This window comes from Crocodylus porosus, unplaced genomic scaffold (genome assembly GCF_001723895.1).
Source record: "Crocodylus porosus isolate Cpor-Errol unplaced genomic scaffold, CroPor_comp1, whole genome shotgun sequence".
Classification (NCBI taxonomy): Eukaryota; Metazoa; Chordata; order Crocodylia; family Crocodylidae; genus Crocodylus; species Crocodylus porosus.
Window position 1 is genome coordinate 9,782,349 of NW_017728925.1, and position 16,899 is coordinate 9,799,247.

General features: G+C 56.7%; 1 protein-coding gene across 1 annotated transcript; it reads right to left on the reverse strand.

Annotated features, from left to right (window-relative positions):
• Nucleotides 1-1,064: 1,064 nt before the first annotated feature.
• CERCAM (cerebral endothelial cell adhesion molecule) lies at nucleotides 1,065-16,231 on the reverse strand. The gene is made up of 13 exons (XM_019540692.1): nucleotides 15,942-16,231; nucleotides 12,422-12,532; nucleotides 11,392-11,509; nucleotides 10,696-10,830; nucleotides 9,456-9,660; nucleotides 8,963-9,082; nucleotides 8,656-8,732; nucleotides 7,901-8,007; nucleotides 7,121-7,253; nucleotides 6,495-6,622; nucleotides 5,577-5,780; nucleotides 3,645-3,891; nucleotides 1,065-1,804 (listed from the first exon to the last, which is right to left on the reverse strand). The coding sequence occupies exons 1-12, from the start codon at nucleotides 16,178-16,180 to the stop codon at nucleotides 3,654-3,656; spliced, it is 1,815 nt and encodes a 604-aa protein (XP_019396237.1). The 5' UTR covers nucleotides 16,181-16,231; the 3' UTR covers nucleotides 1,065-1,804; nucleotides 3,645-3,653.
• Nucleotides 16,232-16,899: the final 668 nt, after the last annotated feature.

A 16,899-nucleotide genomic window follows, 5' to 3' on the forward strand; every position in this document is an offset into this window, starting at 1 on the left:
GATAAGAGATGGGGGCAGCACCGTTCAGACTTCAGATCCTGAGCTGTCTTCTGGGCACTGGGACGGGTGCTGCTAATATATCACGGGGTCAGTGAAGAAGCCTGCCCTGACAGTCTGCCCAGAGGGCAGGATTCTAGGCTCTGCCAGCAGAGGTGAGCTTGGGCTTATTTGGGCTGGCAGAAAGTCAATCTCCCCCCTTTCCTATGGTAGCAAGTGATGTCAAGAGATAATTTCTGAAAAGCTTTTCTGAAGTCAGGGGTCATAGCATGAGAAAAAACAGGGCTGGAAGGGGCGCAGGAGATCATGTCCTAGTCCAGCCCCTGCTCAAGCCAAGACCATCCCTGTCTAAATCCTCCCCACCAAATGTCTGTCTAGCCTGCTCTTAAAAACCTCCAGGGCTGGGGATCCCACAGCCTCCTTGGCCATCTGTCCCAACGCTGTTCCAGCTGCCTGCTCTTTGAGTCCTGTGTCTCCATTTACACCTGGGCAAAGTGGCAGTGAAATGTTGCTCAGTTAGACTGCTGCTTGTGCTTAACCTCTCCAAAGCCCTCGACAGACATGACACTAAATAACCCTCCTACTTCCCCACCTCTCGGGGGGTATCACCCTGCTACACAGATGGGGTGGCTGAAGTACACAGGGTGACATGACTTGCTGTTGTCACCCAGCCAGCCAGTGGCAGAGCTGGGACCCACCTACCTTTCAACCCTATTTGATCAACCAGGCCACACTTCATTTTCTAACACCGCTCAGTGCTGGAAATCCCAGTATCCTGGGTAAATGAAGAGAGGAAACCAGGCAGCTCTTTCCCTAGTGCAACAGTTATCCCAGAATAAAGCACTTTATGCCAGGATACACTGCACCCACATTAGGGTGGTTTTACCGGGTTAACATCAGTACAGTTAAGAGCACAGCCCAGCCTCCCCTGCCAGTCTTGTTTGTGCTGCTCTAAGCCTGGAGGTGTGGGGAAGTGCTGCTATTTCTGGCCAGAGCTGGAGTAGGTAGATGCATAACACACTAGAGAACACCAGGGACCAAGACAATGGCAACAAGACTCTGGCGAACAAGCTTAAATAGAGTCGGCTTTAATCCTCCTCCTGGTTCACTCACGTCCATCAAGAACGAGTGCAGGTGACAGATGAGCCTGGCAGAGCATCGTCCAAGGACAGCATAACCCTGAGCTACAGTCAGCTGAGACAGCTTCTGCCCTTCTGGCTTGTGCTCCATCCTCTTTGGAAATCTGTGCCCTCATAGGCATTTCCTTGGCACCCATCTCCTTAGCATCTCATCTCCTTTCCACCAAGCACCTATGATGACAGCTGTATCTGTCCAGGGTGAAGAGAAGGAGATGATTCTGCTGGAGCAGGAGAAGGACCTGATCACATACACCAATGTCCAAACAAGCACTACAAGAATAATACTACACAGCAGCTCTGATGGATGCCTGCAGCCAGGCAGCCTCCTGGGCATGGTTGGGCCCTACACAATTCAGACCCGCCCTGCTCATCCAGGCAGACTCCACAAGGAGGTAGGGAGTGAGAAGTAGTAGCCTGCAAAGGACTAGTCCAAAAGTATCACTGCTCAGCAGAGAGATCTCGCAGGCATCTGGAGAGCCCAGCATGGTCCTTGGTGCAAAGTCTTGCTGCAGCATGTCCCTGTGAATGGAGGCGATGCACCGAGGCCCATACCCGCTTTCGGTTGGTGACTGCAGCTGCACCTCTCAGCTGGGAACCAGTGGAGTCTGCTGCTGGGCAGAGTGGCCCACAATGCTCCCTTTGTCAGGCTCAAGGAACAGGAAGCCTCCCTGGGAAAGAAAGCGAGAGCCCTGTGTTATTGATGCAGGCAGGGGTAATCACTGCCTGCAAGGGACAGACAGCCCAGCTCCTGTTGCTAGTGCAGTGACACTCAACACTCGCTGGCCCGTGTCCCACAGGAAGCCGATTCCCCTTGTGCCCCTGCCAGATGGTTGGACGGTGGCTCTCCCTCCTGCTACCTCTGCAGATGCTGCTGACTAAATGAAGAGGGTGTTGTGACTGGCCCTGGGGACTGAGCTACCTTCTCCTCCCAAAAAGGTCCATCCAGTGCAGGCTGAGGCCTGGTGCTGGGACTGGCACAGAGGAGACTGGCTGTGATAGTGGAGAGGGGCTCTGTAATCCTAAATACATGGTCACCACCTGCAGCTGTTTTAAGCCAACCATTATTAAGAAGAAGGTGGGAGTGAAGGAAACAAGCTGCCTTCTCTCTGAGCTCTTCCCCCCAGAGGCAGCACATCCAGGCCAGAGGCTCCACCGTCCTGCACGTCATTTGGCTCACTGGAGATGCAGACCGGGTCACTTAACACATGTGGGTGTGAAACATTATCCCTTCTGTTTCTCTGGTGCCCTTCAACCCCAAGGCTCTCAGTCCAGACCCAGGAACTTGCGGCCACCTCTGGGGAGGAGTGTGCTGGCCAGCTCACAGCAGGCCCAGGAGAAAAGAGGGGACCTGCTGGCTTGTTAAAACCCCAACCCGCCTGCCTGACCTGCCAAATGTGCCCTGCCAAAATAAAGCCAGGCTATTTTTTTCTTGTTTTCAACTCCTGCCCTGTTGCTTTGCTGCCAGTCCGGGCCCTCGGTGCTAAGCTCCTGCCTAGAGACTTGTTTTCTTGCCAGCGCAAAAAATCCCAGACAGCAGGACTGTTTTGGAGCCTCTGAGAGAGGATTAACTCTAGCAATGCTGGGCCGGAGCAGAGAGAGCAGAGGCTGTTCCCAGGGCGGCTCCTCCTCCCAGCATCAAGTGCTGATTTCACACTCATAACACAGCACAGGGCATGTGGCGCAGCCCCCGCCATCTTAGCAGTGGGAAGAGCAGCCTGAGGCAGAAGGGTCCTTTGAGATGGAGGGGCTTTGCAGGCAACTGCTACTGAACCCTCTGTGCGCCAGAGGAAATAGCATCCCTGTTGTGCAGTCGGGAAAATCAAGGCACATAGCGTTAGTGTAACTTCCCCAAGTCCATGCAGCATAACAACAGCCACCAGGAACAGATCCCCCAGTCTGGATGCTCAGTCCCCTCCACCCCTACACACAGGGTGTATAAAACTCTTGATAATGTGACCGTTCCAGGGTTTGCCCCTGAGCCTGCACACACCCTTTCCCACAGCTGCAGCCAAAGGCAGCTTCTTGCTGCTTTACCTGTCCCATTGCTGGGGGTGACAAGGCATCAGAAACAAGGAGACAGGGCCCAGGCTCACCCTCTGGGTGCTCCTACACCTTTCTCTTCCTGCTGACAGCCTGACACAGCTACTGTCCCAAACAGATTGCAAAGGCCATGTAGTCAGGGACTTGGGGGCCCAAGTTACTCATCTCCCACCGAGTTCCTGCCTGCTTGTGGGATTTCCATCTGAACAAATAGGGGTGGCCATCCTGATCTAACCCAATGGAAGGGGTCGGGGCGTGAGGCTACACAAGGTGCCCTAAGATCCACGGGGAGGCAGGGACAGGAGGGAAAAGGTTTTAAAGGGAGATTCAGACATGTCACTACACCGGATTTCAGGACAACGCTGAAACCGGCATCAAAGGCAGCCGGGCCCATGCTGCATGGACCCACAGCACGTGTGTCCACATGTTCAAACCTGTGCTCCACAGCTGCTGCTGGACCACGCTTACCAGGCAATGTCAGAGCTCATCTCTGGCAGCTGAGCGGAACGAGTGGCCGGCATGGCCTCGGGAGTGCTTCAGTGTCTTCTGCGAGCCGCTCCAGTCCGTCTTCCGGGAGTCGTCGTCCCAGATGGTGGAGGTCTCCGTGTCGCTGAGCCACTGGGCATCCCCAGTGTAGTGAGTGGGCTGCACCAGCAGGGGATGCACTGAGTACACCACCAGGTCTCGCCTGGCAAAATGCTTCTTGTAATCCTGGCTGTACAAGGCAGAGTGGAAAAAATACCATTCTCAGTGGAACGCCGGGGGACTGGGGGTGTGCAGCATGGGGGGCAGCAGGACCCACCAATGCCGCGCACCACCTAGGGGGATGCTCAGACAAGGGGTGCCCCGGACCCAGTGCAGGGATGGAGCCAGTTTGTTTCCCGCTGGAGGCCTGAAGCCAAGAGCTCCAGGAGAGAAGGCGGGTCCAGGGGAGCGTGGAGGTGAGAGGAACGTGCCCGCAGCTCTGATGAAACGTCTCAGACCACAGCCAACGCGCTTTGCTTGGCTCAGGCAACATGTTTTTCCAAGTCCAGGCAAGAGGAGAGCCAGGCGTTTCCCAGGCTCCTCGTTAGAGTGCGGCAAACAAGGATTCCCACGATGAGCTCACCCGGCAGGCTGCTGGCACTCAGCGCAGAGCAGGAGGTGACACTGTGCAGGCAGCATCCAGCCTCCTCCTCCATGGGCTCCTCTGCTGGGAGCACCCAGGACCCTGCCCTGTCTCAGCACTCCAGCTCTCAGCACCCCTGACTGCCCAGAGCAGGGAGTGACTCTGGAGACTGTTCTCCACACCCAGGTCACCCCTATCGCATCTGTCTCCTGTGACCCAGACCATTGGCCCAGGGCCAAGGGGGTTGTGCTGAGGCTACTGAAGCTAGCATGGCACCTGGAGGGGCTCCTGGCTCACACCTTCCCATCAGTCTGTCTATCCATCTTCCCCTTCCACCCCTCCCTTTACTCTCTGCATCCCACCTCGCCTTCAGCCTTTCCCATTCCCTTCCACAGCCTCCTGCCACCTGATGGGGCTCTGGGAAGTCTACACTGGGGAAAAGGCCCTGCCAGCCACACAGCTGCAGGCCTGGGGCTGGAAAGCATGTGGGGCTGCAGAAGATGCAAATCACATGCACAGCCTGGGGTGGCTGGGAAAGCTCAGCTGCCTGGGCAGAGAAACAGTGGCTAATCTCTGTGGTTGGATCCTGCAGGGCACCCACAGCTCATCTCCCTGCAACAGGCAAGTCAACAGCCTCAACCTCACACCATGTGTGTGCAAAGGGGATCAGCACTGTCCTGGCTAGGCATAATGCACACAGACCCAGCCTCTGCTCAGGAATCCCTGTTCTCCCCATCTGATCACAGCCACGGAGCAACTTATCAACTGCACCATGAGAACAACCCAGACACTAGCAACCTGATCTTGGGGAGAGAAGACCCAGCTCGGTCCATAAAGAGCGCAGGGGAGGCCAGTGCTGCTGTTGGGTATATAAATGTATATAGATGCTCCTCCCACTAAAGACAAGGCTGAGACCACCCCCCGACACTCATTCCACACCAGCACCATGCTCAGCTGGCAACAAATCTCTATTCCTTCTCTCCCCGGAGCCTGCTGATGACTATTTTCCAGAGGCCAAAGCCCAGCCGTGTCTGTGGGGGATGAGCTAATGGTAACAGATGTTTTCCTTCAGCATGTGGAAGCTGGGGGGGTGGGGGGAAATGCATGTTCCTTCACTTCCAAGGAACCAAGGTCTGAGGACCCCAGTGCAGCGAAGCAGGCAAGGGGGGAAGATTGCAGGCCCTGGGCTAGAAACCCAATCCTACCACCTTCCAGAGGGGGCTGCATGAAGCAAGGCCCCAGCTCTGGACTGTTGCGGTCCATTCCCCCCAGGGCCACGAAGCCCCTCTTACTTTGGGTGCTTGTCGTACATGATGGGCAGGAACTCATCCACGGGCAGCATTTTGCCCAGGGGATTGGCATTGATCAGCTTCTGGGCTCCCTGCTGGGAGATGATGTAGGCCAGGGTCCAATAGGAATATGACGGCACCACCAGGTTTCTCACGTCCTCCACCGGCTCCTCATCCTCAGTCTGCACCTGCTTCCTGCCCAGGTAGCTACAAAGGCAGAGAGACCCCCCCCTTCAGCAAGAGGGAAGGAGCCGGGCCCTCAGCAACCCCAGGAGACATGTGTGCAGGTGGCTTGAGGGGCTGGGAGTGGGACTCAGACTCCCTGCAAGCTGCCAGCTCCCACCCAGTGACTAGAAGTTGCTCCCACCTGATGGCCATTGAATAGCGTATGTGACATAAATGTTTTGTGCTCTCACATCACCCAACACCCCACTGAAAGCAGCACTATAAGCCCCTGCATAGGCGGGGCCAAGGACCAGCAAGCACCACTGATGCCCCTCTCAGGGGTCCTGCCCAGAGCAGCACTGGCTCCCACTGTGCTGATTACCATGGAGTGATCAGCCGCTGCCACCACAAAGACAGTGCCCAGAGCTGCTGCTCTGTACCCCATCTCCCCCCAATTAAGCTACTGTCCTGCCAGCCCTGTGTGTGGCAGCTGGGAGACCATCACTGCCCCAAGCAGCAGTGCTTACGCAGCCCTTGAATCTGCGGTGCATGTGTTACAGATGGGAGTCCTTCCACCCTGGGACACTGCGCTGGGACACTCACTGCTGGAAATGCAACAGCAGCAGACATCAGAAGGAGCCCACAGGGGAAGGGGGCCAGGGAATCAGGGCAGGAGCCCCAGTAGGGTGGTGGCTTGGGCTGGGCCCCGTGTGCAGCTCTACTCCTGCCCCTTGCTGCAAGACCAGGTCAACATACATCAGGTCCCAGTCCAGCTTTGCCCACTCCAGCTCTCCCATAAGCCTCTGCAGCCGCTCCTTGAAGTAGCCCTCAAAGCGCACGTCGTCCTCAAACACCACCGCCGTCCCCAGCCCCCGTGCCACAATCTGTGGAGAGCAGGAGCAGCTATTGATACGGTCCTGCCGTCTTGGTTCCTTACTGCCCAGCCAGGCCACAGTTGACCCCAGCATGCACCCAGGCTGGGGGCAGATTGGGGAGCCTCTTCCAGCAAGAAGCTCATGGTGCAAGAGGCCTCCCAGAAGTGACACAATGAGAAAGCTCTGCTTTCCCTTAGGGCTGGCCCTGACAGCAGACTGCTCTGGCCAGGAGCAGGTTCCCAGGTTATCAAGTGGCTCAGGCAGCAGACAAGGACTCAGCATCTGACTGCCGGCTCCAGTTCTGCCACTGAGCTGCTAGGGGACCCCAGGCCAGTTGCCTCCTTTCTCTGTGCCTCAGTTTCCCCTCCTGCCTTCTCTTGCCCATGTAGACTGTAGACCTGCCAAGGCAAGGCCTGTTCCCAGTGGTGAGCAGCATCTAGCACTAATCGAATCCAACCCAGCTCCTTCCTGCCCCATTTACCACTTTACTCAGCCCTGGGGCCATACCTCCTTCCAGATGTAGTAATGGCTGAGGAAGCAGCCAACCTCCCCCTTTGTGAGCGTCCTGCCAGAGAACGGATCGTAGTATCCTGGGAGCAGGTCCACACCCAGCTTCTTAATGTCACTGCTGTTCAGGGCACTGGAGGAAAGAGACAAAGCAGGGAGCAGGCTGGAGGGGACAATATCACTGCAGCCTGGGAATCCCTCCTCCCCAACACTGAGCCTATATCTTCCACCTGCCCTTGCCCTAGTCAAGTCCCAGTATTTCTGCCTCCAGCACAGCCCTGTGCAGTAACCTCTAGGACCCATATGGGTTCTTTGGAACCTGGAATATCCCCCAGATGCCCTAAAAGCCCGCCACAAGATGAGCCAGGTCTGGTGGATGTGGAGCTCTCCACATAGCACAATCCACAGCAACAGGCAGAGCGTTGGGGGCTGTGTGGGGGTGTGAGGCTGGGCACTACACCAGGCCCTAGGTATAGCATCAGCATCAGCTGCTGACTGTTCTCACTGCCACTGCTCCTTGTCAGTCACCAGACCCTTGCTAATGAGAATAGATGATGCTGTGCCACCTTTCTGCTGTGCCTCTCATTTCCCTGCTGAATCTATTAATGAGCCCCCACCTCATTACTTCATCAAGGGGGATGAGATCCAGGAACAGAAACCAGTGTGTAGTCAGGGGCCCAGACTAGCTGCCCACCCCCTCAGCTCAGGGATGGCTCTGCTCCCACCCCAGCTAGGGCAAGACCTGCAGTGTTCACATGGGGCAAACAACAGAGCAGTCACCTCCCATCCACAGCCTCCACCACCAGTGGCTCCACTTCCAGCTCCAGCAGGGCACTCAGCATCCGCTGGCGCCGATCCGGCCGTCGTGCCAAGTTGATCAGGAAAATCTACAAAAGAACCAGATGTTGCAGAACCTGGGGCCCAGGGGCAGGGAGAACGTGCATCCTCAGCTCACTAGCAGGGGCAGCATGGCACCACAAGAGGTCCTGCCCTATGGGAATCTACCAGACACCAAGGGGGCAAACCATTGTGACTGAAGGGAATGGGTTCAGTTGGGATGCAGTGGGCACACTCAGCTCCACCCAGCTGGGCGCAGAGCAGGAAGGCAGCCCTAGCCCCATGACTATGAACACACTGCAAAAAGGGCCTGAGTCCTCCACTGGGAGGATGATTGGATGCATCCTCCAAGACAGCAGCCCGAAGGGTGGTGGTCCCATCTCATGGGATAGGTCAGCATTTCTGCTGACCACTACTCCATGTCTACAATCTAGCCAATTCTGTACTGGTTAAAGCATGCTGCTTCTGTGGCCACAGGCTGCCATGCAGAGGGTGTCCTCCTCTCAACAGAGGCCACAGGGACAGAACAATTCACCAGGGGTGGGGGCACCTCGCATCACCCCTTAGTGTCTCCTCCAGTCAGCCCAGTACTGAGAGACTCCAGAAGCCACAGGGAGGTGGAGCGACGCCAGCAGCTGCATGGAGAAGAGAATCGTAAAGAAAAACACACTTTCTCTCCCTGCATCCCAGAAACATACCTCATCAAAGCCCATTTTACTGAGGAGCTTGGGCCTGGTGTAAATATGATCGGAGCGGGACATTGGGGGACCATCCACTGCAAGAGACAGAGCACAGGGCTGAACTGCCATGAACATCATGCCCAGTTGACCTACATACAATGAGCACCCTCACCCACTGCTTCCTCAGAGACCAGAGCTGGGGAGCCATTTGTCTGGGTGAGCTGCACCTGCTCACATCCAGATGCCAGGTGAGGAATCCCAGGTGGAAGACCTGCATGACCCCCTGCATTCCCCATGCAGCAGGGCTCGTTCCTGGTGCTCTTACCCATGGCTTCCTGGATGAGGTGCACAAAGTTGATGCGTTCATCCTCCAGCGTCTGATGAGACTTCACTGGGACATTGATGTAGCCAAACCGCTCCTGGTTGCACACATACGCCTCAATGTCTGCAAGGCAGCAGGAGACAGGAGGTAACCTTAGGGCTGCGCAGCTCCAGCACCTGCACCTGATTCCTACCCAAAAGCTCCCTACACCCACCTTCCCTCCCTCCCTAGTGCCCAGGATCTCACTACTTCTCCAAGCTCCCCTTCCTATCCTCTACCCATGACCCCACCTTGGGCAGAGGGGCCATTTGAGAAAGTGAGGCAGGTGGAGGTTCCTTGAGGAACCTTTTATCTCGCGTTCATCCAGCATAACAAAGGGGCCAACCTGAGTTGTGTGGCAAACTGTGAAGCAAGATACACCCAGAGCGAACACAGGTGGCTGCTGCGCCCTAGCCCTTTCCCTCTCCAGCTGTCTGCCCTGTTCTCCAGGGCTCACCCGCTGCCTGGCAGGAGTAGGCAAAGACGATGATGTCATCGAAGGCCCAGGTGTAGTTGGGATGGGGTGGGTGGAAGGCAAGCTTGGCGGTGCCGTCTTTCCGCAGGTCGATCAGGAAGGCGGCGTACACCATGGGCACGGCAAAGCAGCCCAGGCGCTGGCGGTTCTTGGTGGGGAAGTAGTCCGCTGTCCTGCGGTAGTAACCCTGTGGAGCACATGCCATCCCGTAACTCCCACTGACCGGACTACGAGGGGTGCCAGGACAGAGCAAGCAGGACCTGCCATCCTCCACAGTAGCCTGCTATCCCCTGCACACCCAGCACTGAGGCTGCTCTCTGCAACGCCCCTCCAGGCAGAAAGCAACTGGTGCACAGCCCATGGCATTGTGGTCTAGCAGAGAGAGCAGTTCTCCCAGGGCTCTGTGCCTTTCTAAGTCTTCCTGGCCCTACCTTGCCCCCTCTGACACCCAAGATGTGAAGCACTCAGAGGAGACTCTCCTGCCTACTTGAGCCCAGCACATGGTCTACCATACAGGCAAGCACCAGCTGGGCCCAAGAAGGAAGGAAGGGTGTCTTCCCTGTCCCTCACTGGGCTCCAGGGCCTGTAGCAGACCGGGAGCCATACAGCAGAGACAGGCTGTGTTCGATTCCACTGAGCAATTTTAGGAGATAGGAGAGCCAGAGGTGAATCGGCAGCTGCCTGATAATACACTCTGGAAATTCTAGGATGAGAAGCAGCCTGGAGCTGACTTACTGACTTGGCTATGAGCCCCTGGGCTTGGTAGCCCCTTGGGGCAAAAGGGGCTCCCAACAGGGCCGAGGAAGTGCTTGCAGAGGGGCGCCGCACACCACCCTCTCGAAGAAGCCATCAGCCTCAGACCAAGCACCTAAGCACCACCTTGACAGGTGTGATGGATCCACAGCTGTGGCCCGACCCTGCCTTTCCTCTTCAGGCAAGTAATCTGTGACCTCAGAGGAAGCTTGGTGTGAGGAAAGACAGAGCACAGACTGAGCCAGCACCTCAGGATTTGGCCCTTGGGTCAGAGACATCTCTTGGCTGTGATGAAGGGAGAGGAAACCTTCCCCCCTGCCCATCCCAGCTCCACCTAGAACCACAGGACTGTGACATCCCTTGGGGGACATCAGCCTCTTGGGCATGAGCCACAGCAGCAGCTGGGCTGAGTGACAGGACACGGCCCGCCCCGGCACAGGGGGTGCCCCGGCCTGCTCCAGCAGCTCACCTGAGGGGTTATCCCACACCAGAAGTTGGAGTAGTAGGTCTGGGAGTCCAGCATCGGTGCAATCACCGATTTGTTTTGGGCAATCAAGAACTTCAGGGTCTGGTTGTTTGTCAGGACACTGTCAGTATCTGCAAACTAGGGGTGGAAATACAGCTGGCTTAGAAGAAGCGGCGCACTGAAAGCTGGCCCTGTGTCCACCAGCCCCACGACAATGCCCCACAGATAGAAAACACCTCGGCAGGGGCTGGTTCCCTACAGCCTCCAGCAGGAAGTGCTCCCACACTGTGATGCCCTGCTATGGCAGTCACAGCTCCAGGCCACCCTAGGCATCTTCAGTGTTTTTCTGCATCCTTCACAACTACCCTTCACCCCGGGAGTGAAACACATGGAGTTATCCAGGCTGCACTCGCAGACGTGCTGACATGGGCTAGCAGAGCACAAGGGGAATGAGGTGATCTCTGGAGACCCAAGCCCAAACCATAAAGCCTGAGCTAGGAGGAAGAAGACAAACTCTATTATTAAGTCCTTTAAATGGTGGGGGGTGCAGCCTGAGACTCAGCTGCTGACAGGCATGTTGCCCTGGCCCAGAAGGACAAACCAGGAGGACTTCCCCATTTCTAGCTTCCCAAACTGGCCTGGCTCCCCAGGGCTGGCTGCCAGGGAGGGTCCCGCTTGGCTCAGTTTCCAAGCTCTTACCAGAATGTAGTCAGCCCATTGCTCCCGCGCAAAGCTCAGAGCCTCCTGTTTCAGCTTCATGAGGTTTTCGTAGCGCTCATTTGTCCAGTGCTTGGGGCCCAGTTCATTGGGGTATGAGCTGCAGCAGGCAAACAAAGAGATACTAGCCTGCCTCGGGCTACAAACATACACACTAGATGAAGAAGCCTGCCTGAGAGCTGTGTTAGCTTAGCCTGGGGCAAGGTAGTTTGGCCTGGACCCAAAGCCCACATTAAAGCTGGGCTTGCTTAGCTTTGAGGAAGCCGGGGGTGGGCCCATCCAGGTCACACTCCCCACGGTCAGCCCAACCTGTGCTGCCACACTCTGCTCACTGCCCCTGTGTGCAGGGTGGACCAGTGCTGCCTGAACAGTCTCTTGCGGGATGGGAGAAACATGACACTGCCTCAGTGACGTTGGCTTGGGACCGGACCGGGAGCAGCCAGCTACCCCAGCACACATTCCAAGCCAGGACGCTGGAGAGAAACAGACCCTCCCTGTCTGCATCTGTGTGCAGGGCCCCTCGCTCCATCTGTGCATGCAGGTCTCTCGCCCTGGGGGAGCTCTCTGTGCAGTCAGCTTAGGCAGCTGCACACGCCTGCTTCCTTGTGCCACCAAACAGCTTGTGATCCTGGGAAGGTGCTAGAAGAGAACCATGCCCAGCTCACCTGGTATAAAACTTCTGTGCACCCTGGCCAGCACTGGGTCAGAAGCACTGCAGGGTGGAAGGGGCTGACACATGCATTTCTGCACAAGGAGTGCCATGCCCCAAACCCACAGCTCAAAGCACAAAGGTACATGGAAGGAAATTGCAGTGGGGAGGTCTGGAGCAGAGCACCGGGAGGGGGCCAGGGATTCTTGGGTTTTGTTCCAGCTCTGACCGACTCCCTCACAGCTTTGGATGAATCACTGGCCAACTCCATGCCTCAGTTTCCCTGTCCTTGAGACAGACCACAAAAGATGCTCTGCTAGAAACCATCACTGATGCAAGGCCTCTGGCAGCCTTGTGCCTCACCTGGGCTCCTCCACTGCCCTCCACTTGACATGGCGGTAGTGCTTCTCCATGGCCACCAGCCACTCCCTCAGGATCTCCGTCGTGTTGTCAATGTTGTGATCTGTCACACACCTGAGAAACCAGAATGCAGAGATGTTGGCTCTTTTCCTTTTCCACATCACCCCCCAGCAGCTCACGTCTCTCAGTCCCTTGTCCAAACCCAGCAATGGGGCTCCCAGTCCTATGAAACTGGAACGAAGCAGCAGTAGTAGTCACCAAAGAGCGCTCCCTCCCCTCCCACCTTCTAAAGCCTGCATCTCCGGACAGCAGTGGCAAGGTGCTGTATGATCAAGGATGCCAAGTAGGGTGCAGGGCCAAATGAACAAAACTGAACGTGGGTGTCTCACGCAAGCATGATGGGGTGAGGGATGAGGATGGAGCCCTTGACAGTATATAGTACCAGCCGAGATCAGACCAAAGGGCAGGTAAGGCCATGTCCAGTTCCTGAAGGCAGGCAGTGCCACATGCTTTATGGAAAAGGTAATTAGCCACCAGTCCACAGGGGAAGCTTTCTCCTGCCCCCCATCCAAGTGTGGTTGGTTTCTGCCCTGCACCATATGGGTTTAAATCACGTGCTGTCTTAAGCCATCTAATGTAACTGTGCATATTCTCATGAAGAGGCAAATAAAGTGTTCGTGCTCAGAGAGGGACATCATCCTGGGACTGACTGAGACCCCCACCCAGCATGCATGTGCAGCAGTAGCCTGGAAATCATTAGGCAGTAAGGACAAGGTACGGGAAGAAGACTCTGTGGCCCAGAAGGCCCCCTCTGCTCCCATGTTGCTAGGAGGAGCTGCCTTCAGGGCACTGCCAAACCTGTCTGCCTGTCCTGCAGTCTGTGGACAATGCCCTGCTGAGAAATGCTGCCCTGGCTGAGGAACTGGTTCTCAGCTCTGCCTTATTATAAGCACATCAGGGGCCCTTGTCCAAAACTACTCAGTGGGGGCAGGGGGGAAGCAGTCAACACAGCTGGATTCTCATGCCCGCCCCAGGGACACGTCATTTAAGCTCTGAGTCCCTTTACTCCCCCACCTGTAAAATGAGGATTATACCCTCTCTGTAAAAGGCCTTTACAAGTCAAAAGTAACACACTTGTTTGCGTGCTGTCAAACACCGTCATAACGGGCCAAGTGTACCGCCAGTGTAACTGTACTGATGTCAAGGATAAATTTAGGACAAAATGTTTATACCCAGGCACAGAAGAGCTAAACAACCTTCCAAACTTTGCCCACAGCTAAGGCAGGATGCTGCCACTTCAGAAGACAAGCACAAACCTCTCACGTGGCTCTGGTCCTGGGCTATACACATACGTGCCAAGCCAAGAGGCTGACAGCAGCAGGCAGAGGCAGTGGGAACTAGCTGGAAATCAAACATGTAATTTTAAACAATCAAGGTTCTGCTGCCAGGAGGGGGATTGCACAGAGATTGCTTCTGCCCAATTGCAGCCCTGCTGGCTGGGTTACAGAGGTCGCGAGCTGACCTCACTGTGCCAGGACAGCCACCAGGCTTATTTGTCTTCAGACCTGATTCTTCCTAACATGGCATTAGCCGATCACACGCTTTCACTTTTCTGTCCCTATCTGTCTGCTTTCTCCCCACCAGAACCCGCCCACTTCCATCCGCTTGCATGTGGTCTGGAGAGACACGTAAGCACATGTGTGTATGGTCTCTGCAAATCCACACTGGACCGTCCGGCCTGCAGGGCGTCACCAGATCCCAACACACGCAGAGGGACAAGCACGGACCCTCTGAACCATGCAGCCCTGGGTGACAGCAAACACTGCAACACTGAGCTAGAAGAAGGGATGCTACACCCAGCTGGCTGCAGATTGCTGTTCCAGTCCCAGACAGAACTGGCCGATGCACAGACTACCTCCAGTCTCCTTTCCCTCATTTGTTCTGTGCCTCCCCCTGGTGCCAGGCCCACAACCGTGTTGGCTGGAAAAAGCTCAGCAGGGCACCCTGTTTCAGCTGAAAATGGTGCACACAGCTTCTGCTATGTAATACCACTCAGCAGAGGTTAGGGCTGCAAAGGCAGGGTTTGGTATTGGAGGGGAGCCAGCACTGCACAGCAGCCAGGTACCCACTCTCTTCACCCTCTCCTCATCCGTGCATCTCTCATCTCTCGCTTCCGGGATCCAAATAAAAGTACCTGTCTCCCCCAGTTCCAGGAGTGATCCAGCATCCAGCACCCCAAGATCCCAGCCCCCAATCCACCAGCAAAGCCATGGGAGCTCACAGAACTGCCACACACATGCCTGGCCCCGGGAGATGAACGGGGACCTCACATTGATAATGCTTTCAGTGGGAACATATCAAAAAGACCCCCAGCAGTGCTGCCGTTAAAGAATGTCACATCAGATGGAAAGAGTAGTTTGGCTGAATCAGCAAAGCTGGGCTATGTATGACCCCATTCTCTGCTGTGGCCCCTGATGGGACAGGGGCTGAAGCAGTTCCCCAAGGGGCACAGTGTGCCTGAACTACAACTGGAGCACCTCCTGCTTGGTCAGGCTGGATCAAAGCTAACTGAGAGCTCCCCCCAGCCCATGCTTCCACCCCACTCCCCACAGCACCCACTGCTGCGAGAGGCTGAGACTAGATGGGCAGGGAGACCCAACGCAGCCAATTCCTCCACACCATGTTCTGCAGTGAGTACTGCTATGAGAGGCGCCCTCCCTCCTTCCCTCCGTCGTTCTGTGCCACGACGCGGGGGATCCCGGAAGCGGAGACACAAATTCCATGAGAAATGTTGAGTATCTGAACCAGAAAACTGTAAGAGGTGAGCAGGCAGCCAGTGCAACGCACACAGCAGCCTGGACTGCTGGCTCCCACCTAGGCTCGAGATCTCCAGCCAGGCATGTCAGCTGCAAACAGACGCACAGATGGCAAAAAAATCAGATGCTCTTTAAAAGCATTACGCCACGGGGGTAATGTTTCCTACAAGCTCAGGCGAGAGGCTGTAAAATGTGTCTGCAGTGGCAGTGAGGAGCAGATGGAACAGGAATCCCGGCTCCAGGCACCAGCATCTCACTGGACCCCAGAGGGGCTCTGCCAGGGCGCTGAGCCCTTGGGAGGTAGGGGCCGGGAGGAGAACGGCCGTGTGCTGGGTGGGACAAACCCCTTCAGATGAGGGGAAAAATGTCCTTTTGAAGACTTAGGGCTGCCCTCTGCTCTGCTGTGCCTCCTGTCCACAGTGCTTGGAACTTAGTGGGGGGCTCAGGGGTCTTTTCCCACCCTGGCAGCCACCTACCCCACCTTCCTACAGAGAGGGGACAGGAAAGAGAGAGCTGCTGTTAGGGAGCGGGAAAACCACCCTCTCCGCTTTGTTGCACCCATCCTGCAAGAGCATGTTCCCTGTCCCCTATGCCTACACCCAGCTCCACCCCGTGTGTGTTTGCTGCCCTGCCTCGCCCTGGCATCCCCCCAGGTCCCTCTGCACTAATGCCCCTCCGCAAGGGCCAGGAGTGGGAGCCATCCTTACCAGATGGAGATGCGCCCCTTGGGGTAGTCCAAGCGCTCCAGAGCCCCCAGGTAATGGGGCAACGAGTGCTCCGAGTTGCGGGCCAGGATGGCGATCACCACGGTGGGCAGCTCCTGCTGCTGTCCAGCTGGGCTCCCGCTGGCCCCCTCCTCCCTGGGGGATCCCCCCAGCCCAAAGGCCAAGCCCCCCAGCAGCAGGGGCAGGGCGCAGCGGAGCAGAGCGGCTGCTGCGAGGCTCATGTCGGGAGGGCGCGGCTCCAGGAGAGGGCAGCAGCCAGGGATCAGGGATGGGAGCTGGGAGTGGGGCGGGGAAGGGGGCGGAGGAGGGGGCGGAGGAGCGGGGGGCTGGCCTGGGAAGCTGGACAGAGAAGGAGGGGGATGCCTTGTGAGGGGGAAGGAGAAGCTGGTGCCTTTGGGGCTGGGCTTTGCAGCCCAACCCCTGAGCCCCTCTGGCCCAGTGGGGCAGGGGATCAGTTTCTCTCCCCAGAGACCAAGGAGGGCCAGCCAGGCAGGTGGGTTCTGCAAGCTGCACAGAGTCCAGGAGGAGAGGAGCTGAGACCCAGCCATCTCGTCTCACCTTGAGGGCATCTGAAATCACAGCCTGCAGCCTCTCTGGGCTTGGCAAGTCCCTGTGCTGGGACTACCATGGCACAGGGGGCGGACAGCTTTGTGCTACCTCTGTGCTTTCTTCCAGCGTTGGGACTGCAGAGCGAGCCAGGCATCCAGCACAGCCCGCACACTGAGATCTGCCATGGCCCTCGTAGTCACTTCTGTCCCAAATGATCCACTCACCTCCCAAAACACTTGACGGTGCCCCCTGCACCAGGAGGTGCCACAGGGCTGGTCTCCTGACCCTTTCTCCATGTCCAGTGTATGTCCAACATGGGGCTTTCAAAGTGCCTTTATGTTATGGCTGCTTTACTCCAGCAAAGTCACTATTAAGGGGCCACAGTGCCCTG